Consider the following 23723-nt stretch of genomic DNA (forward strand, 5'->3'; position numbering starts at 1 on the left):
CAATTTCTTCTCTAACTTCCCACAACATCATGGGATGTACTTGATCAGGTCCCGGAGATTTATCCATTTTTGTTTTTTAAGACCTCCAGCACTCCCCTTCTGTAATGTGGACTGTTTTGATGACATCAGCATTTATTTCCTCGAGTTCCCTAGCCTCCATTTCTTTCTCCACAGAAAATGAAAAGGTAATGATGCCATACTCCCAGAACTACTCAGTGCAGCACAAGACCCCATCTCCTGTGGTTCCACACGTAGATGGCCATGTTGATCTTAAAGGGCCCCTATTCATTTCCTGGTTGCTCTTTTGCTTTTAATGTACTTGTAGAATTTCTTTGGATTATCCTTAATTTTATCTGCCAAAGCTAACTCATATCCCCTTTTTGCCCTCCTGATTTCCCTAAGAATGCTCCTACACCCCTTATAATGTTCAAAAGATTCACTGGATGACAGTTGTCTGTGACTCCTTTTTCTTGACCAGAGCCTCAATATCTTAATTCATCCCATTGTTACCCTTCACTCTAACAGAAACATAATGTCTCTGAACTCTCCTATTCTTACTTTTAAAAGCCTCCCACTTGCCAATCGTCCTTAACCTGTGAACAGTCTACTCCAATCAACTTTCGAAAGTTGCTGTCTCATATCATCAAAATTTGCCTTTCTCCAATTAAAAAACTTAAAGAACAAAGTGGGTCAGAAGCTAAGAGATGCAGAGAAGGAATACTAGACCTTGGGGTCTTGGCACTTGAAGACATGAACATTGATGGTGCAATGATTAAAAACCAGGGATACTCAAGAAGCCAGAATTAAAACAGTACAGACATCTTAGAACATTTTACAGCTGGAAAAAAAGCACAGAGAACAGTGGCATAGTCAACAGCATAGGGCCTCAGAGGGTTTTGAAAACAAGGATAAAAAAATTTAAATTAAGACATTGCTTGAAGAGGAGTTGATGAAATTTCCTGGTCACAAGAGTTAGAGGGGAGTAGAACTGGAAGTTGAGAGACAAACAGGTGTTTCTGTTCCCCTCAATTTTATGGAGGGTGAGATTATGGGAGACCAGCCTGGATGCATTGAATAGTCAAATCAAAAGTCAACAAAGGCATGAATGATGATTATTATTGATTTAATAGGTTTGTATAGTACTTTGGAAAATAACAATGCATTACTTTGAATATTCTAGATTTTCATATTATCTCTAATATTCAATCAGTTTAATATTTAATGTAAAATGCATAAGGGTTTTTGTACTCTACTGAGTAGTTCTTGGAATATGGCAACATTACCTTTTCATTTTAAAACTTTTAACGAACGTAGTTTTATATTAAAAAATAAAACAATTACATTTTTCATTAATGGGGTTTGTACATTTTAGTTTTAAACCTCAATTATTATTCAAAGGATTTATGGTATATAATAACTCAAAGCCTGTAATGAAATGCGTTTTAAACAATAACAATATAATAATCTGCAGTAATTTCGACTTTTGTAATAACTTGCACCAATTCAGGACAAAGTTTTGCTAAGTTGTGCCAGGCATGCGCGATGAGGTGGCTGAGGACATCCGGCGCCACGTGTACCGCGGCTGCGCGTTGTGAACAAAGATGGCGGCCATGCAGCAGGGGGAGGGCGACCAGCTTTTCGATGTTCGCAACAGCTTTTACATCGGTAGTTATCAACAGTGTATTAACGAGGCGCAGAAAGTCAAGGTGAGACTCGCGGGGCGGGGCGGGGGGGGTTATTATTTAGTTTTAATGTTGGCCTTTTCTCGCCGGGGTCCCTGGGGGCGGCCATCAGCTCAGTTCAGCATCTGAGGAGTCAACTGACATTCACCGTGCAGCAGGACAGAGGGAGCGCCGCACTGTCGGAGGGTCAGTACAGGGGGAGCGCCGCACTGTCGGAGGGTCAGTACAGAGGGAGCGCCGCACTGTCGGAGGGTCAGTACAGGGGGAGCGCCGCACTGTCGGAGGGTCAGTACAGTGAGAGGGAGCGCCGCACTGTCGGAGGGTCAGTACAGGGGGAGCGCCGCACTGTCGGAGGGTCAGTACAGGGGGAGCGCCGCACTGTCGGAGGGTCAGTACAGAGGGAGCGCCGCACTGTCGGAGGGTCAGTACAGGGGGAGCGCCGCACTGTCGGAGGGTCAGTACAGGGGGAGCGCCGCACTGTCGGAGGGTCAGTACAGAGGGAGCGCCGCACTGTCGGAGGGTCAGTACAGAGGGAGCGCCGCACTGTCGGAGGGTCAGTACACGGGGAGCGCCGCACTGTCGGAGGGTCAGTACAGGGGGAGCGCCGCACTGTCGGAGGGTCAGTACAGGGGGAGCGCCGCACTGTCGGAGGGTCAGTACAGGGGGAGCGCCGCACTGTCGGAGGGTCAGTACAGGGGGAGCGCCGCACTGTCGGAGGGTCAGTACAGAGAGGGGGAGCGCCGCACTATCGGAGGGTCAGAACAGGGGGAGCGCCGCACTGTCGGAGGGTCAGTACAGAGAGGGGGAGCGCCGCACTGCCGGAGGGTCAGTACAGGGGGAGCGCCGCACTGTCGGAGGGTCAGTACAGAGAGGGGGAGCGCCGCACTGTCGGAGGGTCAGTACAGGGGGAGCGCCGCACTGCCGGAGGGTCAGTACAGAGAGGGGGAGCGCCGCACTGCCGGAGGGTCAGTACAGAGAGGGGGAGCGCCGCACTGCCGGAGGGTCAGTACAGAGAGGGGGAGCGCCGCACTGCCGGAGGGTCAGTACAGAGAGGGGGAGCGCCGCACTGCCGGAGGGTCAGTACAGAGAGGGGGAGCGCCGCACTGCCGGAGGGTCAGTACAGAGAGGGGGAGCGCCGCACTGCCGGAGGGTCAGTACAGAGAGGGGGAGCGCCGCACTGCCGGAGGGTCAGTACAGAGAGGGGGAGCGCCGCACTGCCGGAGGGTCAGTACAGAGAGGAGGCGCGCCGCACTGCCGGAGGGTCAGTACAGAGAGGGGGAGCGCCGCACTGCCGGAGGGTCAGTACAGAGAGGAGGCGCGCCGCACTGCCGGAGGGTCAGTACAGAGAGGGGGAGCACCGCACTGTCGGAGGGTCAGTACAGAGAGGGGGAGCGCCGCACTGTCGGAGGGTCAGTACAGTGAGAGGGAGCGCCGCACTGTCGGAGGGTCAGTACAGTGGGAGCGCCGCACTGTCGGAGGGTCAGTACAGGGGGAGCGCCGCACTGTCGGAGGGTCAGTACAGAGAGGGGGAGCGCCGCACTGTCGGAGGGTCAGTACAGAGAGGGGGAGCGCCGCACTGTCGGAGGGTCAGTACAGAGGAGGAGCGCCGCACTGTCGGAGGGTCAGTACAGGGGGAGCGCCGCACTGTCGGAGGGTCAGTACAGGGGGTGCGCCGCACTGTCGGAGGGTCAGTACAGAGAGAGGGAGCGCCGCACTGTCGGAGGGTCAGTACAGAGAGAGGGTGCGCCGCACTGTCGGAGGGTCAGTACAGGGGGAGCGCCGCACTGTCGGAGGGTCAGTACAGGGGGAGCGCCGCACTGTCGGGGGTTCAGTACAGGGGGAGCGCCGCACTGTCGGAGGGTCAGTACAGGGGGAGCGCCGCACTGTCGGAGGGTCAATAAGTAGAAAGCAGGATACACTGCCAGTGCTGCCTCTGGAGGCTCACTGAAGATGTTGCCTAGTATGGTAAGGAAATGTCTGAAAGACGAACCTTCCAGCTCAGCGAGCAAACCTACATCCAGAACCTCAACCTGAGCTGCAAACCTTCTCAAAATTCGCTATTTCTTTAAAATTTGGAAAGCCAGCGCAGCTAAGACCGGCTGAATGGCCTTTCTTTGAGCTGTAACTATTGTGAACTAGAGCAGTCATGTTAATATGTGTGAACAGGGATGTGGATGTATATCCTGCAATGTGTGGTATGTTATCTGATTCCAGTAAATGTCTCCACTGTTTAAACAACTCAGGTCGGGTATATAATTGGATTGTTTCCACTCATTTAGATGGTGCACTTTATACCAATACCAAAAAAAGCTTGGAGTCAACAGCAAGAGCAGCCAACTTCATTTCACTGAACTCAGTGGGACTTGGTATCCATTTGGCTCCCATAAATTAATCTGTGTGCAGGTAAAACAAGTAATTAACAGAGCAAATGGAATGTTGGTTATTGCAAGTGGAATAGAATGTAAATGTCAAGGTATTTTTCTGCAGTTGTACATGGCATTGGGAAGACCTCGTCTGGAGTCCAGTTTTGTTTATTTTAAGATTTCGTAGCAATTCACAGAAGGTTAACCTGACCAATTCTTGGAATGGGAAGTTATCTTGTGAGGAAAGGTTGGACAATCTGAGCCAGTATCTGTTGTAATTTAAAAGGATAAAGAGGTGATCCTCATGGAAGTTTCCTTTTATAAGATTAGAACAGTTTAAAAGTAGGGGCAGTCCATGCCAGACAATTTGTTAAAAAAAAATACTGAGTCTTGAGCAGTGTTCTTTCTAGGTTGCTTGGTTGTGTTGCTGTGTGCTGGTGTTTTGATTTGTGGAAGTTACTGCTGCAATCTGACTTCTGAGATACGCACAGCAGTTTTAAAAAAAATATTAGGCAGAATGTTGGTCATGAGTCTTTGGCATTCTTTTTCCCCAGAGAACAATGGTGGCAGAGTCATTGGATATTTTTAATACACAGGTAGGAAGATCCTTAAACTTTGGCTCCCATGTTCTCAGGAGTAGGCAGGATCGTGAAGTTGAAGTCGCAGTCAGATCAGCTTTGATCTTATTGAATGGTGGAGTGGGCATGAGGGTAAAAAGGCAGATTGTTTTTGTACCATTGGTTCACAATATCTCTAATATGCACTGCAGTAACTCATCAAGCTTCCTTTCACAGTAACTTCCAGCATTCCATCCTCAACCATCAACCATGCACGATATCAACATCATCACAAAGTTTCTTTTCACTTAGGTTGAGAGTGTGGCACTGGAAAAGCACAGCAGGTCAGGCAGCATCCGACAAGCATCACCCTGATTTGGAATTATATGTAGTGTCATCATTGGTATAACGATAAGCAATATAGAAATTATATCCTCTTACGGAACTTGTTGATAGGCTATAAAACTGCAGCTTTTTCCACCTTCTGTTAATCTAATGGATTTTTTACTTGTCTATCCCCCAAAACGCTGTTAGTTTCCTCATCCGTCTCCATTGTTTCCCATCAGTCTTTTTGATAGTCCATTCTCAGTTTTAGTAACTGAGGCAAATGTGTACGCTTTTATAAACTCTTCTTTTCATTCTTGTGATACTAATCTTTAATTTACAACCAATTTGTGTTGATGCCTACTGAACCAAATCACAGCAGCGCTTTTCTTGGCTTATCAACAATCCATATTTCATTTTCGTAAAACAGGGCAAAGCATTTAGATTGATTTGGCATTGCTGAGTTCAGAAACACCAGTGGAAATCTACCATGATTCAAATCCTGATCTCTGCTGCATTAATTACGTACTGTAGTTAGCTTTAGCATGCCTAAACCAAAAAAAAGGGTGAATATTAGCCAGTGTTTCCACTTGTGAATAAGCTCCAGATTCTTTGTGCTGTGATTTCTACTGTCACTTAATAAAATCCACAACTATTTTAATAATTTAATCTGAACATAAAGGTTAGTATTATAAATATTTGAGCTGTACTGTCATTGCATTTGATCTTAATTATCTCAATGAAATTGCTTTGTAATCATTCCTTGTTACTGACTTTGTTATTTAAATATTCATTGCATTTTAACTATTAAACACAAGATCATAAGAGGTAGGAGCACAAGTAGGCTGTTCAGCCTATCCAGTTTGCTTCAGCATTTGAGATTATGGCTGTTCTGATACTCCTCAACACCATTTTCCTGTCTTATATGCCAAACCCTCGATTCCCTTCCTAATGAAAAATCTGTGTCTCAGCCTTGAATATTCTCAACAACCCAATCTTGACAGCTCTCTGGTAAAGTATTCTACAGATTCGCTACCCACCGAGAGAAGAAATCCCTCCTCCTCTCTGTCTTAAATGTGTGACTTCTTACTCTGAGATCTCACCTTCTGGTACTAGATTGTCCCAAAAGGGGAGACAACCTTCTTGTCGCTAACATGTCAAGCCTCAAAGAATTTTGTACGTTCCAGTAAGGTTTCAACTCCAATGAGTATAAATCCAACCTACTGAACTTCTCAGAAGAAAATCCTTCCATACCCAGAAATGACTTAGTGAACCATCTTTCATCTGGCTGTAGTGGCAGCATATCCTTCATTGGATATTGGGACCAAAACTATTCACAGTATTCCAAGTGTGGTCTGACTCAGGCCATTGCCTAATATGTTTTTAGCAAGACTTCCCTATTTTTATCCTCCATTCCTTTTGAAGTAAAGGCCAACAGTCCATTTGTCTTCTATTATCTGCTGAACTTGGATGTGAGTTTTTGTACGCTCAGCAAATTTTATTATTCCTTGTGAGAGAGGGCAGAAAATGTCGCTTACTCTTTAACAATTTGCATACTTCCATTTCTTTATTTGTAACTGAGTTAAATTTAAAACGTAAAGTGCTGCATTTTGGAAAGGCAAATCAAGGCAGGAATTATATACTTAATGATAAGGTTCTGGGGAGTGTTGCTGAACAATAAGTCCTTGGAGTGCAGGTTCATAGTTCCTTGCAGTTAGATAGGATAGTGAAGGCGGCGTTTCGTATGCTTTCCTTTATTGGTCAGAGCATTGAATATTGGGGTTGGGAGGACATGCTGCGGCTGTACAGGACATTGGTTAGACCGCTTTTGGAATATTGTGTGTAAATCTGGTCTCCCTCCTATAGGAAGGATATTGTGAACTTGAAAGTGTTCAGAAAAGATTTACAAGGATGTTGCCAGGTTGGATGCTTTGAACTGCAGGGAGAGGCTAAGTATGCTGGGGCTTTTCTCCTTGGAGTATCGGAGACTGAGGGATGACCTTATAGAGCTTTATAAAATCGTGAGGGGCATGGGTAAGGTAAATAGACAAGGTCATTTACCTGGTGTGCGGGAGTCCTGAACTAGAGGGCATAGGTTTAAGGGTGAGAGGGAAAAGATTTAAAAGGGACCTAAGGGGCAGCTTTTTCATGCAACAGGTGGCGCATGTATGGAATGAGCTGCCAGAGGGTAGGTTGGAGACTGGTACCAATACAATATTTAAAAGGCATCTGGATGCGTATATAAATAGAAAGGATTTAGAGGGACATGGGTCAAGTGCTGGCAAATGGCACTAGATTAGTTTAAGATATCTGGTCGGCATGGATGAGTTGGACCGAATGGTCTGTTTCCGTGCTGTACATCTCTGTGACTTGTCTCTGTTTTTGTGAATAATTTACCAGTAATTGTACTGTTGTTTGTTCAACCAGGGAGAGAGTTTCAGTTGTAGACAAACTGGCATCACGGAATTTGAGATTTAAAAATGAGATTCATCTAGAAACAAGTAGCTGATTGATCTTTGAATTGGTATCGGGTTGTCAATGACAACAGGCCTTCTGCTTGCCAGCAGCTATATGATTTTTCTACTAGGTTGTGGGGTTGAATGAGTAGAAGTCATCAGATGTCTGGAAAGGATGTCCTTTCTTCTGTGTTTACAAAAAACCTAAAGCCTCAAGAAAGCCAGTTTATTTTTACTCATCACTTGCTATAAGCTGTTGCTTTTAATCAATAAATCAGATATGTATAATTTGTGAATCATTTGCTCTGCCTTCTGCAAGAAAGTGAAAAATGCTTGGGACGGGGGGGTGAGTGAGAGAGAGAGAGAGAGAGATATCAGCATACAGCAAATTGTGTGATGTCAAAAGTTTCATGTTAGTCACAGAACCCTGTAACCAGGGGCCACTGAACTGCCTTCCCTGTGCTTCCCTCTCCCCATAACACCAATGTTTTAGCATCTGTCTACACGTTTATAAGAGGAATTTTATAAGGAGTTTAGAGTCTTAACTAGTCATTATGTGTCAATGTTGCACAAGTGTTTGCCTGTAGATAGATAGAATCTATTTAGTTGTAATAAGTAGCAATTTTTAAATAAAGAAATCTAGTCAGTGCTTTATCTGGTCTAAAAGACAGCTAAAGTTGAGTAATTTCACATAACTCTTTAAATTGAATGCCCTAGTGAGGCATAACAGTATGCTGTGTTGACTGTTCAAACCAATAGTAGCATTGGTAGATTGTGTAATTAGGCTAGCAGAGGAAGTGTTTCTGGGATTCTTCTTCCGGATCGCTACCCTGCTGGGTGTATGGATTGGTGGAAACTGGGTGAGGAAAGAACTGAACTTAGTTCAAGTTACTGGGCAATTAATCTGCCAATGCTCCCTTTCTGGGATTGCCCATCAAAATTGGATGTGTAGGTGAAGGACTGCTAGCACATGGGAGATAGTTTGTTAACAAGCACCAGCATTGGAAAGCATTTAGTAATTTTATGTTTTGAAGTATTTATCATTGCTGTTTGTTTTTGTGGCACTAATTGGCTGGTTTGTCTTTCAGCTGTCCAGTCCAGAGAAAGAAGTTGAACGAGATGTTTTCCTTTATAGAGCTTACATTGCACAGGTATGGGAAGCTCATCCTTCATGCATATATATTTCTTTTGGTTGTTCTGGATAAACAGTTTCTTTCAGTGTGTGCTAATGTTCATCCTTTCCCTAACCGTTTAGTAGTGAAGCATTTCGTGTACCACAGAGTAGAGTTCTTACCCATTCACTGAGATTCATTAAGCGCTTCGTACAAAGCACACAAGTCACAATTCACACCCTTAACTCTTGGAGAAATTTTGGCCTACTGCAGCTCTTCTGAGCTGGCGATAACAAGCTAGGAATGAGATGCCATTATGTCTGTCAGGTCTGTTTCTCTATTCAGCTTGATCACATAAATCTGTACTCCCACCCCATTTGCCATATTTGTGCCATAATGCTGAATATCTTTAATAAATATGCATTATTCTGTTCTTAAAATTTTCAATTGATCCCCAGCACCTTTGTGGCATGAACGTACCTTCTGCATGAAGAAGTGCTTCTCGTTGGTGCCTCTGAATGGTTCATTTCTACTTTTCAGATTATGCCCTTTGTTCTAGAATGCCCTATGAGAGGAGATATTTTCTCTTCAGCTGTCCAGCCAATCAATTTTCTAAATTAAAATTAAATTGGATTATCCCTTAACATATATTCAAGAGAATATAAGCCTAGTTTGTGCACCCTTCATTATTTAATTCTTTTATCATTTAACACTTTTAGCTGCTTATAATTCTAGTGAAGCTGTGCTGCATTACCTTCAGGACCAATATCACTGATGTTGGAACTAAATGCATTTCTATGGATGAGCTGTAATAAGAAGTCTACACAGCTGTAGCATAGTGTTCACCCTTTTATATATCAGTTATCTACTGATATAGTTCACTCCTTTATATACCGAGACAAAGACCAGTACAGAGGAACCTCGATAATCTGAAGGACCTGGGCGGGCAGTATTTTCTGTGGTTTATCGAATTCTGGATAACATAGTTTAGCTGAGCATCGGGATCTTGTCGGATAAGCGAATGGCAGACAATCAAGGTTCCTCTGTATTTCATTTGTTGTCTTTATGTTGTTTTTAACCTGTTCGCAAAGTTTTAGTGACTTTTGTATATGGTCTTGTAAATTTCTCTCTGCATTCACAATTCCTATGTTCTTACCAGTTTGAAATTTCTTTGTATCTATCTTGAGTCCAAAATATATGACTTCTCTCACATTTTCAACAGAGTTTTGCTATCAAATCTAAATAAAGCTGCTAGGTGGCATATTGCACTCTTTTCTACTGCGCACTGTGGGGATAATTAATTTTTATTCAGGTTATCTACTTAATTGTGTGTAATACTGTAAGGTGCTGGCTGTACTTTCTGCTTTGCATTAAAGATGTATGCATTGTGACACCAAAAAATTTGCAATGTACAAGTTTTGCATGGTTATTTTATCCCCATGAAAATACACTGCAGATTTTCAAATTAACTTTCAATGTTTTAAATTTAACTAGAAGTCACTGAAATTTGGTTAGAAGTCCTAGCTGATCAGAAACAAACTTTTATTAGTTTTATCTTTCTTCCCAGAGAAAATATGGTGTAGTGTTGGATGATATAAAATCTGGAGCTGCTCCTGAATTACAAGCTGTAAGAATGTTTGCTAAATACCTGTCCAGTGAGGATCAAAGGTAAGGGACAGAAATATATTTTGCATCTAATCTAGGACAATAGTTTGGGGACTTTAGTTTCAGACCTTATTTCTGGTCTCTGCGTTTACTGATCTTATCTTTGGAGTGCTGCAGTTAACCTTAACGCAACTGGCCTCAGTAATCATCCGGACATCCCACTTCTGATACTGCAGTGTATGGGTGTTTGCCATGGGTGTGATCATTGATTTTGATGCTATCTGTGCTCGTGTTCTTTGCTAGGGTTACAGTTATTTATTACCTTTTATATCCTAGTCAAATAGTCATTATTCCTCATGTGGTGCTGACTGGCAAGCCAGTCCATATAAACATCATAGCCAGACACCATCACGAATGGCATTACTATCTTCTCGCTATTTGAGCTGCATTAGCTGACGTTGCACCGAGCAGAAATTAATACTTTAAGAAAAGTAACCAGTGCTCCCTCGTAAAGCTGAAGTTCAAAGTTTTTTTTTGTTAGTTTAATGCTGTATTCATTAGATCACATCTTGTGCAGAGATGCTACCATAGCAGAAATGGAGAAGAAGATGGCAAAAAGTGTTGATGTTAACAACACTACTTTCTTGCTGATAGCAGCCTCGATCTATTTGCATGAGCAAAATACCGATTCAGCGCTACGTACACTACACCAAGGAGAGAGTCTGGAGTGGTAAGTAGAAATATACAGGCTTTGCTTGCCACAAAGTAACATTGGATTTTCTTTTAAACTTACTGATGTGTTGTATGCATATCTGGCTAGGCCAGTCATTATTGTCCAACTTTAATTTGCCCTGCTTTCATGTGGTTTAGGAACACTCAGTACTGTTAGTGAGAAAATTCCAAGATGTTGATCCAGTGAAGGAACAGTTGTGTAAATCCCAAGTCTGGATGATGTGTGGTTTGGAGGGAATTTTGTAGGTGTCCTCGTATATTTACCCACTTTTTTTCTTCTAAGTTGTAGAGATTGCAGATTTGGAAGGAGCCATGTTGAATAGTACAAGGTTTTGGTGAGATCGCATCTGAAATATTGGGAGCAGTTTTGGTTTCTTTATTTGAAGTAGTTTGATGAAGATTTACTAGATTGATACCTGGAACACAGGAGTCATCTGATAAGGGTAGGTTGGCAGACTGGGCTGTAATCACTGGAGTTCAGAAGTGTGAGGGATGATGTGATTGATGTTTGTAAGATCCTGTATGATTTTGACAAGGTGGGCATGGAAAGTGTGTTCCCTCCTATGGACGTGTCCAGAACTAGGGCCACTGTTTCAAAATCAAGTCAGTCCGTTTTCGGGCACAGGAATTGTTCCTTTGAGGATTGAGGACTTTAGCACATGCTGCCTTTGAGGATACTGGAGTAGAGTGGTGCTGGAAAAGCACAGCAGTTCAGGCAGCATCCAAGGAGCAGCAAAATCGACCTTTCAGGCAAAAGCCTTCATTCCTGATAGAACATAGAACATAGAAGAATACAGCGCAGTACAGGCCCTTCAGCCCTCGATGTTGCGCCGATCAAAGCCCACCTAACCTACACTAACCCACTATCCTCCATATACCTATCCAATGCCCGCTTAAATACCCATAAAGAGGGAGAGTCCACTACTGCTACTGGCAGGGCATTCCATGAACTTACGACTCGCTGAGTGAAGAACCTACCCCTAACATCAGTCCTATATCTACCCCCCCTTAATTTAAAGCTATGCCCCCTTGTAATAGCTGACTCCATACGTGGAAAAAGGTTCTCACTGATGAAGGGCTTTTGTCCGAAACATTGATTTTCCTGCTCCTTGGATGCTGCCTGAACTGCTGTGCTTTTCCAGCACCACTCTACTCCAGAATCTGGTTCCCAGTATCTGCAGTTATTGTTTTTACCTTTTGCCTTTTGATGGTGGAGGTGGGATCATTGCATGTTTTTAAGGTGGAGATATATAGCCTTTAACTCACATGGGTGCCTGTGTATTTTCTTTTTGTTTTGCATTGTGTGGAGTGACAGCTAAGAGCCCTCATGCATTTTGTTTTTGGGAAGAGGATTGGATTAATGTATGTTTTTAAAGAAAGGACTACTTTTGAAATCTCTGAGCAATAGGTTTGCATTTAATTGTAGTTGAATGTCATGTCTTAGCTATGGAGCAGATTAAATTGTTTATGTCTTCTATTTTGCAGCATGGCCATGTCAATACAGATCTTTCTGAAGCTCGACCGGTTGGATCTGGCTCGGTAAGTCACTTACCAACATTGCAGCTTAATAGGAAATGCTTTTTTTCAGTGCTGTTGTACTAATGAGGCCAAACTTGTGTGCACTTTTAATGGAGATAGAGAGATCCTAGATGCAGAATAAAATGTGAACCTTCCCCACCATGCTGCTACGTTCCCTCCCCTCCCCCCCCTGCACCTCCACACACACCATTTACTGCATCTGCTGCACCCAATGTGGTCTCCTCTATATTGGGGAGACAGGCCGCCTATTTACGGGACGTTTCAGAGAACACCTCTGGGACACCCGGACCAACCACCCCGTGGCTCGACACTTCAACACCCCCTCCCACTCCACCAAGGACATGCAGATCCTTGGATTCCTCCATAGCAACACGACTGCTGGAGGAAGAGCACCTCATCTTCCACCTAGGAACCCTCCAACCACAAGGGATGAACTCGGACTTCTCCAATTTCCTCATTTCCCCTCCCCCCACCTTGTCTCAGTCCCAACCCTCGAACTCAGCACCACCTTCCTAACCTGCAATCTTCTTCCTGACCTTTCGCCCCCACCCCCTCTCCGTCCTATCACCCTCACCTTAACCTCCTTCCACCTATCGCATTTCCAATGCCCCTCCCCAAGTCCCTCCTCCCTACTTTTATCTTAGCATGCTTGGCACACCTTCCTCATTCCTGAAGAAGGGCTTATGCCCGAAACGTCGATTCTCCTGCTCCTTGGATGCTGCCTGTCCTGCTGCGCTTTTCCAGCAACACATTTTCAGCTCTGATCTCCAGCATCTGCAGTCCTCACTTTCTCCCGTAAATAGGAAACTTGCATGACACATGCAGGATTAATCAAGCAACTCCCCAAGTGAATGTAGTGTTTTGTTTCTTTTACTGAATAATTAGAATAGTTATGTCACCCTTTTATCCTCCTTTACACATAATCAGTCCTTAAACCAAACCATATTACCTCACTCTGAAATCCTTGAATTTGTGGTTTGGGTGAGTCTGATGCTTCAAATGAGTTTTGACACCGAATAAACCTAATACAGAGGAACCTTGGCTATCCAGCATTTGATTATCTGAATATCGGATTATCTGGCAAACTGCAAAATCCCGATGCTCAGCTAAACTGTTATCCAGTGTTGGATTATCCGGCAAGATCGCAAGGTCCTGATGCTCGGCTAAACTGTTATCCGGAAATCGGTTAACTGAATGAAATACTGCCCGCCTATGTACTTTGGATAATCGAGGTTCCTCTATATTTAACTAATTTTTTCACTGCGGTGGATTTTACTAGAAAAAGCCATTCAGCTCATTGGAGCTTACCCCAAGTCCAATTTCCAGTCTTAAGGAACCATAATGGCTTTGTCTAGTGAAACACAACTGGTAAGTTATTCCAAATATTTTCTACTCAAAGAAAATGTGTTGTAAATTTATTTTAGATTAGCAAAATATTACTTTAAATGATGGTGGGCCATGTTAAAAAAGTTTAATTGAGATCCAATCAACTTTCTTTTTACCCTAATTTTACTGCATGTTGATGACTATGATTTCAGACTTCTGCTATTCTAACCATGAGTGAAACTGAGAAGTGAAGTAAATTTTGGGTCTATAAGTTTAAAATAAAATTGCAGACACTATATGAACTTTTATTGTAGTGGAATTGTGCTTTAATCAATAAATATTTTCTAACTCTCAGGTGATATGTACTGTGCAGTTATAACTTTCAAGTAATTGTTCTACAGATATTTTCCAAAATGTAGACCCTTGAGGAAAGTCGTAGAATCAGATTATCCATTAAATAAACATAGCACAATTGGTGCTGCTTCCCCTGTTTGAAAACTTCGGATATCCAGCAACTAGCTTATACTTACAGAACAGGGATGTACCAAATTCAGTAATTAGTCTATTCTATAATAATAGTTGCCCTGAATAAGGATGTTATAATGCTGGTGTCATTCTCAGACAGTTAGTTGGGAGTGTTGTCACCTGTGCCAGTGCACAAATGTTAACTTAATCTATGATAATTCAGAAAGGAGCTGAAGAAGATGCATGAACAAGATGAGGATGCTACCCTGACACAGCTATCAACAGCCTGGGTGAATCTGGCCACGGTAAGTATCGTTGACAAATATACAGACTAATAGACCAGGTAAAGTAGTTCACAAAGGGTTCATGGAATCTTAGAATCCCTATGGTGCAAAAGGTGATGTTTGGCCAATCAAATCTGCACCAATCCTCCAAACAGCATCCAACACAGACCTAGCTCCAGTTCCCTACCCTATCCCATTAACTCAGCATTTACAATGGCTAACCCACCTAACCTGTGCATTCTTGGACACTATGGGGCAATTTAGTATGGCCAACCCTCCTAACCTGCACATCTTTGGATGATGGGAGGAAACCAAGAGAAACCCACTCAGACACAAGAGCGTGCAGCTTCGCACAGACAGTTTCCCAAGGTTGGAATCGAATCCGGGTCCCTAACACTGTGGTTGCAGTACCAACCACTGAGCCACATGTGGCCTCAAAAATTAGTAAAAGGAAACATGAAAAGTTTATGAAGCACCTTTTATCAGGTGAAAGATCACTGGAGCTGGAATCTAGAACCCTGTTAGAGGTATGTTTTGAGGGCGCAGGATGTTTTTAAGTAGAAATCTATCCAACTTAATGGCATCAAAAATGAGGGATAGTCCTCTGTTTAAACATGTCTCTTGTAATCTCTCTGAATCTTGTATAACCCAGATATTTGTTTTCCTTCTTCCATCTGGATATTCTGACCTTGTCAAAGTGTCTTTTAGTTGTTTTCTCATTTTCTCTTGCTGCCTTGTCTTCAGCTGCTTAGGCCACACTCTGGAGTCCACTCCCTAAATCTCACTGACCCCCACCAAATTGTACTTACAGACCATGTATTTGACGTGGCTTTTGATTACTATGCCTAATATCCCTTGTTACTTGCCATCTTTGTTTATCATTTCTTCATGACTGAAGTGCATTAGGCTTTTTTCTGAAGTAAATATGCTATATAAATTCAAACTCTTATAGAATGATATTGATTCAGTCAGTAATTAATTGCAGTAATAGATTGAAACTAATAGATTATTAAGATTGGAACTTCTGTATGTATTCTCTAAACTCATCCTGTGCTGTATAGTTGCAACCTCTCTGGAGAACATGTTTTGTTGTTTGCTGTCCACAGGGTGGAGACAAACTGCAGGATGCCTATTACATCTTCCAGGAAATGGCAGATAAATACACATCAACCTTGCTGCTTTTAAATGGGCAAGCTGCCTGTCAGATGGCACAAGGCAAGTGGGACGATGCAGAAGGAGTTCTACAGGAGGCACTAGACAAGGTAGTGTAGGAGAATTATTGAAGTATAATCACGTGGCGAACGGGGAAGAAAGCTGGCAGAGAGGCCATTTAGACCATTGCATGTGCAACTTTGCTGGTCCTGCTGCCATGTTTATTTGTTTGTATCTTTGCTTCAAATACTTAGCCAATTCTCCCAGAAAAGGTGTAGTTTTTTTCCACTGCTTTTGGCAAAGTATTCAATGCTCCAATAATGCAATGCATAAAATGTTTCTCCTAATGTCTCTTCTCACTTTCACAGATTATTAAATTCCTGACATCATCTCACAAGCTCCCCAGTTAGAAGAAATAAGATTTCCCTATTCTTCTGATCAAACCCCTTCATGATTTTTATTAAAAGTCTGTTACACCTTGAACAACCTCTTTCTTTCCCAATGGAATGGTCATACTGGTGAATCTATGCAAAGTACTGTTGTGGCTTTAATGTCCATTATTTTGGAGGATTTGCTCCATTCTGATTTTCTCTGTTTCCTGATTTACTTTAGTCCCCATCTCAAACACCACAAGATTGTTTCAAGCCACAGTTGAGGCTCTGCCCTCGGAAGGAGAGTATCCTTAATAGGATGGGATTTAGGTAAAGGAACAAGGTCAGGGCTGTAGTGCTGAATTTTTTGTTAGCGGACACCAACAAAGCTAAGGTGCAACCACCTTTTGTGTCTTGAGTTAACTGACTTCCACACCAGGTAGGAGGTTGAGCCAAGGAGTGGAACATCATCAAGGATACCTGCTATCTGTTCTCTGCAGGAAAGATTCAGATGAACATCAGTAGAGAGTCATTTGATTGTGATGTTCTGTACAAATAGTGAGGGATTACCACCATGAAGGCTGATTCCCAAGAAGCTTAACACAAATGGAACAGTACCTCAGCAGCAATTAATCTCCTTGCTGGAGAAAGAAATCGGGTGCTGACAGGTGGGACTAGATTGGGTTGGGATATCTGGTCGGCATGGATAGGTTGGACCAAAGGGTCTGTTTCCATGCTGTACATCTCTATGACTCTATAAATTAGCTAGGAGTTCTGGGACGGGAAAGGAATACTGAACAACTTCAAACACTTAATAACTTCATACAAAGCTACATTATGTGCCACTTGTTGCATTAGGTGAGGAACAGGCTTTAACCAATGTACAGTATTTATTTTTGTTCTTGTATTTCATGTTTATTTTTAAAGTTGTTTCATTTATGAAAGTATTTTAGGAATGTACACCATTTCAATTTATAAATGTTTATTTCTTTTCTGTTAACAGACCCCTAAAAAGCCTATCTATGCAGTATTTCTTTTATATTTGTTTTTGCTAATTATTTACAAGTTACTGCGCATCGCATGTATAGTACAGGGTTTCAATATTTCGGTTCCTTTTGGACAGAGCAATCAAATTCCAGTTTTAACATTAATTCCTGTTGGAATTTCTGTAAACTTCAAGCCATTTCTGTTTTATAGCTGCAATTTTCAAGAACACGGCCACAATTTTAAGTGATACCTCTGTGAAGCCTCAGAGTCTATACTGTATGAAAAGACTTTCGGTGTCACTTACTGGTTGAAAAATGTCCAAGAAAGAAAAATGATAAACAGAACAAACAATGCAATATGGACGTTAGATTAGATTACTTAGTGTGGAAACAGGCCCTTCGGCCCAACAAGTCCACCCAGATCCCTAAATTTTCCCTTCACCTAACACTATGGGCAATTTAGCATGGCCAATTCACCTAACCTGCACATTTTTGGACTGTGGGAGGAAACCGGAGCACCCGGAGGAAACCCACGCAGACACGGGGAGAGTGTGCAAACTCCCCACAGACAGTCGCCTGAGGCGAGAATTGAACCCAGGTCTCTGCCGCCCACCATGCCACAGCCTAACATGCTAGCCATGTTACTTTATTTAAAAAATATCTTGGAACTGACAACCAGACTTCTCTTACCACTTGGATTAATGACAGTGCATAAACTGACCTCCACGCTGAGGCAACAACTCACCAGAATAAAAGACCCAATATCCATCATATGTAAGACAAACGTAGTTTACAAGATTCCTTGCAAAGACCTCACAAAACACTATATGGGGCAAACAAGTAGGCAACTTGCAATCCGCATCCATGAACACCAAATAGCCACTCTACAGCATGACTAGCTGTCCCAAGTAGCCATACACACAGAGGGCAAGGACTACAAATGCGACTGGGGCAACGCAACGATAATAGGACAAGCCAAACAGAGGACAGCCAGAGAATTTCTTAAAGCTTGGCACTCATCCATGAACTCCATCAATAAACACATTGACCCCGACCCAATATACCGACCACTGCAACAAGCAACTGGAAGCAATGGGAACAAAATCAAATAAATTCCAATCAACACAGTACAGCAGCGCTTCACAGGAGGCTCCACAGCTCTGAGAATATCACCTAGGCAGGGGATGCAGCGTCTGCATATCAACTTCCTGTGCTCAGCAAACATAAACTATAGGAAAAGTGATAAATATTGAGTTGTGTAAGCAATTCTCCAATCCTGTGCTGGCATAGAGTATGATTGAAAATAGGCCTAACGACAAAACGTATATATGCCTTATCCAAATTGAGATTGCAGCACTTCACCACAAGTTAGATTCTTCCAACTAAAATGATTTGTAAAACATAAGCTCCTGGGTACAGAGTTTGCATACTGACTTCTATGCAACCTTGATTTGGGATAATGTGTGCAAGGAACCAGATGTAAATGGGCTTCAGTAGTTGCAAATTGGGCCCAGTTCAATTACAGCCCCACAGTTCTACACCATTCAGAGTCCAAGCTTGTATCTGAAGCATGGCTACTGGTATTAGAACCTAGGACAGAACTTCGAGAGGCAGAGGAGGGGTAGGTGAAAATAGTCAATTGGGTTTGGGGATACATCCATCAGCGAGCACTTAATAACATGAAAAATAGAGCGGTTTGATCTTGGCCACAAAAAATGCAGATTTGTTCTGTGCCACTAATGTTTCCACTGGTCTTATAATGTACTATCATCAGACATTTAAATGCAACACTATACATTTCAAATCACAATTTTTCTATAGCCCTGTCTTTCTACTCAGATTGCTTGCTAATGTTTCAGTTCTCGCTCCTGTTCTAAAATCATTTTTCTACATCTGATCCTCAACAGTAAATGACTGCACTATTCCACTGCAAGGTGTCACAATCTATCAGGAGAAGGAACGCAGTGCTGTGTAGGGATCATACATGGGCATCTCCCTGTGACAACAACGCACTGACACAACTCATGTGAGAGAGGGTTATTGGATGGTTCAATACCAAAGACTTCTTTGCTTAAACTAAAAGCTGACATTTTAAACAGATTTTTTAAAAATAGCTTGATCATTTTTCAAAAAAAAAATTCTTTAATGGCATGTTGGTGTTGCTTGTTCAGGCAGCATTAATTGCCTATCCAAAATTGCCTATTGTGAACAGCTGTCACTTTGAACTTGTGCTGCTTGGAAGGAAGTTTCAGAATTTTGAACCTTTCTGGAACATATCTGGAATAAGATGCAACTTCAGATTTTTATCTTGGAACTGACATGAATTTAACATCTTGTGAAAGTGCAGTAGATTTATTGTGCTGGGATTTTACAGGAGCACTGTTTCCTAAGGCTCTGATATTCTATCCTTCAATGGCAGTTTGAATGTTTCAATTATATTTAGCTAAGTATTGCTCTGATTAATCTTTGTTTTAGTTCAACACACCAGTTGGAAGTAAAACTTTTTAAGTCATGTTTTTGCAATCTACCTTGAATGGTAAACCTTCCCTATTTTTCATTTTGTTCTCCTTTGATTCCTCCAGGACAGCAGTCATCCAGAAACTCTCATTAATCTTGTCGTACTTTCACAGCACCTTGGCAAGGCTCCTGAGGTAAGGCTGGTTCTGATTTTTAAAAATCTATATGCTGCTCATGAACAAGACTTGGAGATCCCCCTTAATGGGTGAATAATTACATGGGATGGAATTGAACTAACCTGATAAATGTCCCATGTTGAATCTCCAGTCTCTGCTAAATTGGCTGACCACACCAGCAGTGGAGGAATGCTAGATTGAATCTTTGATTGGAAAGAGATGGTCTTTATATGTGTGCATCATGTAGAGTAAATGCCTTTTTCCAGCATTACGTTCATTTCAACACATTCCCTGTTCATTCCAAACATTTGTTTAATCTGTTGGAATGTAAACATTCCAACTGTTTGATCATGTGTTCTGATAACTTTAAGAAATCAAGTGCTGCTTAAACATTGAGTACATTGCTGGTCATATTTTTGGCAGTTGAAATAAGATTGTTTTACAATTCAAGTTAATGTTCGTTAAAATTGAGGACAATGCTTTAATGTGGTATATTCCAAGCACTTTTTAAAATGCCACCAACAATGGGAACTGTACTAATTCCAGACACGAACACTACAGATGATGCCATCTCACACTTAAACCACACGTTCTTTTTCATAAATAGGTTAGTAACCGCTATCTATCCCAGTTAAAGGATGGACACCGGAGTCATCCGTTTGTAAAAGAATTTCTGGCCAAGGTATGTGAAGCATCTAATAACACAAACCTTTATCAATACTACTATTTAAGTGAAAAAATTGAAATTATTATAGCTGAAAATGTGATGTTTATTTCAGTAGAAGATTGTCTTTTCAAAAAGAACACACCCAGACAGAGTCATATTTCATCTTTTAGTCGTTCAGGGTTGGATTTGATGAGAGCAGTGCCTTGGGAAGTGTGTTGTGATTGTTCTTACTTTATTCAAAAGAAATGCTAACCCCAGCATGGGTTACAGTTCTTAATCATTATCCAGTAAATATTTGATGATAAACATTTTAAGATGAGCAGGAAATGAGGATTAGAGCACATCATAATCCAGTGCTTCCTAAACTTTTCTCCAGTTATCTCAGTTTGAAGCTTGAAAGTGTCACGAGACCCCATGGAGAAGACCCAAAAGAGCATTGGCAGGGGAAGGTTGGCAATTGCTCATCAAAGCTTTCAACTCCAGAATTCCAGTGCACTATACCAATGAGAGTCCTGCCATAAACGCTGATGTGGACTTGCAAGTTCAAGTGACTTGTTCTTGTGCTGTTCATTCTGAAAGACTATGCAAAAGCACTCCAGTGTTGAATTAACCAACTGATGTTCACTGTACCATGACACAGAATAGTTCCCGCTAAGCAAGTAGTCAATGTCAAAACTGTGCCATTGCTTATAGTGTTTCTTGATGGTGCTATCAGTCATAATAAATTGGCCAATATGGGAATTGCCTGTGTAATACTTTATGACCAATCTCTCTCTCAGCACAAAGCACATTCGTCTGAAAAGAATAAGACCTGAATTTAAATTGTCCTGTTCAGATATCCCAAAGGGTTTCACAGTCAATTGAGTACTTTCTGAAGTACAGGTAGTCACTTGTAATTATTATTATTCGTTCATGGGATGTGACTGTTATTCCTAACTGCCCAGAGGTCAGTTTAAAAATTACCTGCATTGTTGGTCTGCAATGTGGATCTGGATTACGGAGTCAAGACCAGATAAGGATGGCAGATTTCCTTTTCTAAGTGACATTAGTGAATCAGGTGGGTTTTTACAGTAATTGACAGTGGTTGCCATTCGACTAGTTGTTTTGCTTGACAATTTTATTTAATTCCAATTTCACCATCAGCCAATCTTGGATTTGAACACCTGAACATGAAACATGGATTACTAGACTGGTGACATTACTGCTATACTCCTGCCTCCCCAATGTAGACGATAAAATGCAAGAAAAACTGTGGCCAAATATACATGGCAAGATCCCCCAAACAGCAATATACTAATGGCTGGACCATCTTCGTTGTGATGTTGCTTGAGGAATCAATTTTCAGTCTATTTATTGAAGGGGTTAAAAGCTAAATCATGCAGAAAGAAGCATCTTTTAAATCTTGCAATTGACTGTAGCCTTGCTATAATTAAATATGAAATATGATCCCAGTGGACACTCTGCACTGAATTAATGGAAATGAAAAGTATAGTTACAATGCTGTGGGCTGCACAGTGGCTAGCACTGCTGCCTCACAGCACCAGGGTTCCAGGTTCGATTCCAGCCTCGGGCAACTGTCTGTGTGGAGTTTGCACATTCTCCCTGTGTCTGCATGGGTTTTCTCCGGGTGCTCTGGTTTCCTCCCACAGTCCAGGCTAGGTGAATTGGCCATGCTAAATTGCCCATAGTGTTAGGTGCACTAGTCAGAGGGAAATGGGTCTGGGTGGGCTACTCTTCGGAGGGTTGGTGTGGACTGGTTGGGCCAAAGGGCCTGTTTCCACACTAGGGAATCTTAATCTTTTTTTTAAAGTCTAATGGAGAGTGATACGATAGCATATGCCTGAGGGCATTCCTCAGTGATAGGTTTATGGGAACTTGCCTGCAGTGGATGACTACTTTGTGGTTCTGTAGTCAAAATGTAGTCTTAGCATCTCAGTTCTGGGCAGACAGCCCTGGGGCAGAAGTGCAGTATAGATATTTTAAATAGTCACACCTGTAACAGTCAGCAGCGGCTCATTTGTCTGGTTCTGAGGTATTCATTCATCAAGAGTCCTTGAGGAGTGTACTCATCTGGTATCATCTATTTATGTCTGTGCTCCAGTCCCTGTCACAGGCTGTGCGCTAAAGTTGCAAAAGATAGGAAACATAGTTATCTCTGTTAATTCTTCTAATAATCAAATAATTTGTTCTTTGTCGTAGGAAAATGAGTTTGACCGATTGGTGCTGCAGTACGCTCCCAGTGCATGAGAAAAATGGAATTTGTTTCTGAAGATGGAGAAATCATACTTGCCTGCTACATCCTCGGAAGGTGTTCTTGTTAAATTCCTCAACTGTTTAAAAAAAAAATTTTAAATATTAAGCCTCAGTAACTTAACATTGTATAAATGATCAGATGGCATCCGTTGACATTCATCTGTTAAATGTTAAAAAATTGTTTGTACTCTGATTAAGGATATATTTGAAACCTTAACTTCACATTACAATAAAAATGTCGGTGATACTAATTTTAAGGTTACACGTTTATGAAGTTCATTATGTTCCTAGCTGTCATTATGCACAGGATTTGAGCCACGTTGCCATGCCTCCTTTTCTTAGCCAGTCTCAGTTGATTGAAGGATTGCAACCCCTGCAGTAATTGTCTGTTAGGTAATTGACTTGACTTGTAGTTAAAGATTTCACACCCCCTCTGTAACCTTGACGTCCAGATCTGATCTTCAGTCTTTACTAAGTTGCATGATCTCTGCAGGAATCATTCAGTTGGACTTAGTCATCCTGAACTCAAGGAGAAAGTGTCATAGCTGATTTGATTGGTAAATATTGCCTGAATTGTTGAGTTGACAATAGCATTGAACTCAGCTGCCTCCCCAGGATCTAAGAGCTGCCAATATTGCTGTTGAATGAGTGTAGTCAGTTTAACAAAAGCTAAGTACTATCGATGCTGGGGATCTGAAATAAGAACCTTTCGCCAGAGAAAGTTAGCGGGTCTGGTAGCATCTGTGGAAACAGGAGCAGTGAATGTTTTGAATTCATTATGACTCTCCATAATGACTGTGGCATATCTCAGTCAAAACGTTAATTGTTATTCTTTCCACACATGCTGCTACACATACTGGGTTTCTCCAGCACTTTGTTTTTATTTATGGTTAGTCTGTTTTTCTGATATCCCATAAGTACAGTATTAAAAATCCAATTGCACCTGTTAATTAGCCTTTTGTTAATTACCCTTTAACATGAACTAACAGCTCCTACAACACAACCACAATACAGTAAACAAAAATACCAATTGCTGGAAAAGCTCAGCAAGTCTGGCAGCATCTGCTGAGAAAAATCAGAGTTATCGTTTCGGGTCAAATGACGCTTCATCAGAATAGCTCTGAGGAAGAGTCACTTGACTTCAAATGTTAATTCTGAATTCTCTCCACAGATGCTGCCAGACCTGCTGAACTTTTCTAGCTATTTCTGATTTACA

At 42.0% G+C, this 23723-nt stretch overlaps 1 protein-coding gene across 1 annotated transcript; it reads left to right on the forward strand.

The window, feature by feature from the left end:
• Window positions 1–1560: 1560 nt before the first annotated feature.
• Window positions 1561–22758, forward strand: cope (COPI coat complex subunit epsilon). The gene is made up of 10 exons (XM_072594307.1): window positions 1561–1706; window positions 8471–8533; window positions 10062–10162; window positions 10677–10829; window positions 12317–12370; window positions 14385–14466; window positions 15552–15707; window positions 19537–19605; window positions 20195–20269; window positions 22454–22758. The coding sequence occupies exons 1-10, from the start codon at window positions 1602–1604 to the stop codon at window positions 22499–22501; spliced, it is 906 nt and encodes a 301-aa protein (XP_072450408.1). The 5' UTR covers window positions 1561–1601; the 3' UTR covers window positions 22502–22758.
• Window positions 22759–23723: the final 965 nt, after the last annotated feature.

This window comes from Chiloscyllium punctatum, chromosome 24 (genome assembly GCF_047496795.1).
Source record: "Chiloscyllium punctatum isolate Juve2018m chromosome 24, sChiPun1.3, whole genome shotgun sequence".
Taxonomy (NCBI): domain Eukaryota; kingdom Metazoa; phylum Chordata; class Chondrichthyes; order Orectolobiformes; family Hemiscylliidae; genus Chiloscyllium; species Chiloscyllium punctatum.

What these genes read in the sequence shown, in the direction of transcription:
- cope (XM_072594307.1), top strand. Translation starts at nt 1,602, where the DNA reads ATGGCGGCCATGCAGCAGGGGGAGGGCGACCAGCTTTTCGATGTTCGC. An exon ending in ACGAGGCGCAGAAAGTCAAG is followed by an intron (nt 1,707 to 8,470) that starts GTGAGACTCGCG and finishes TTTGTCTTTCAG; the next exon opens with CTGTCCAGTCCAGAGAAAGA. An exon ending in CCTGGGTGAATCTGGCCACG is followed by an intron (nt 14,467 to 15,551) that starts GTAAGTATCGTT and finishes TGCTGTCCACAG; the next exon opens with GGTGGAGACAAACTGCAGGA.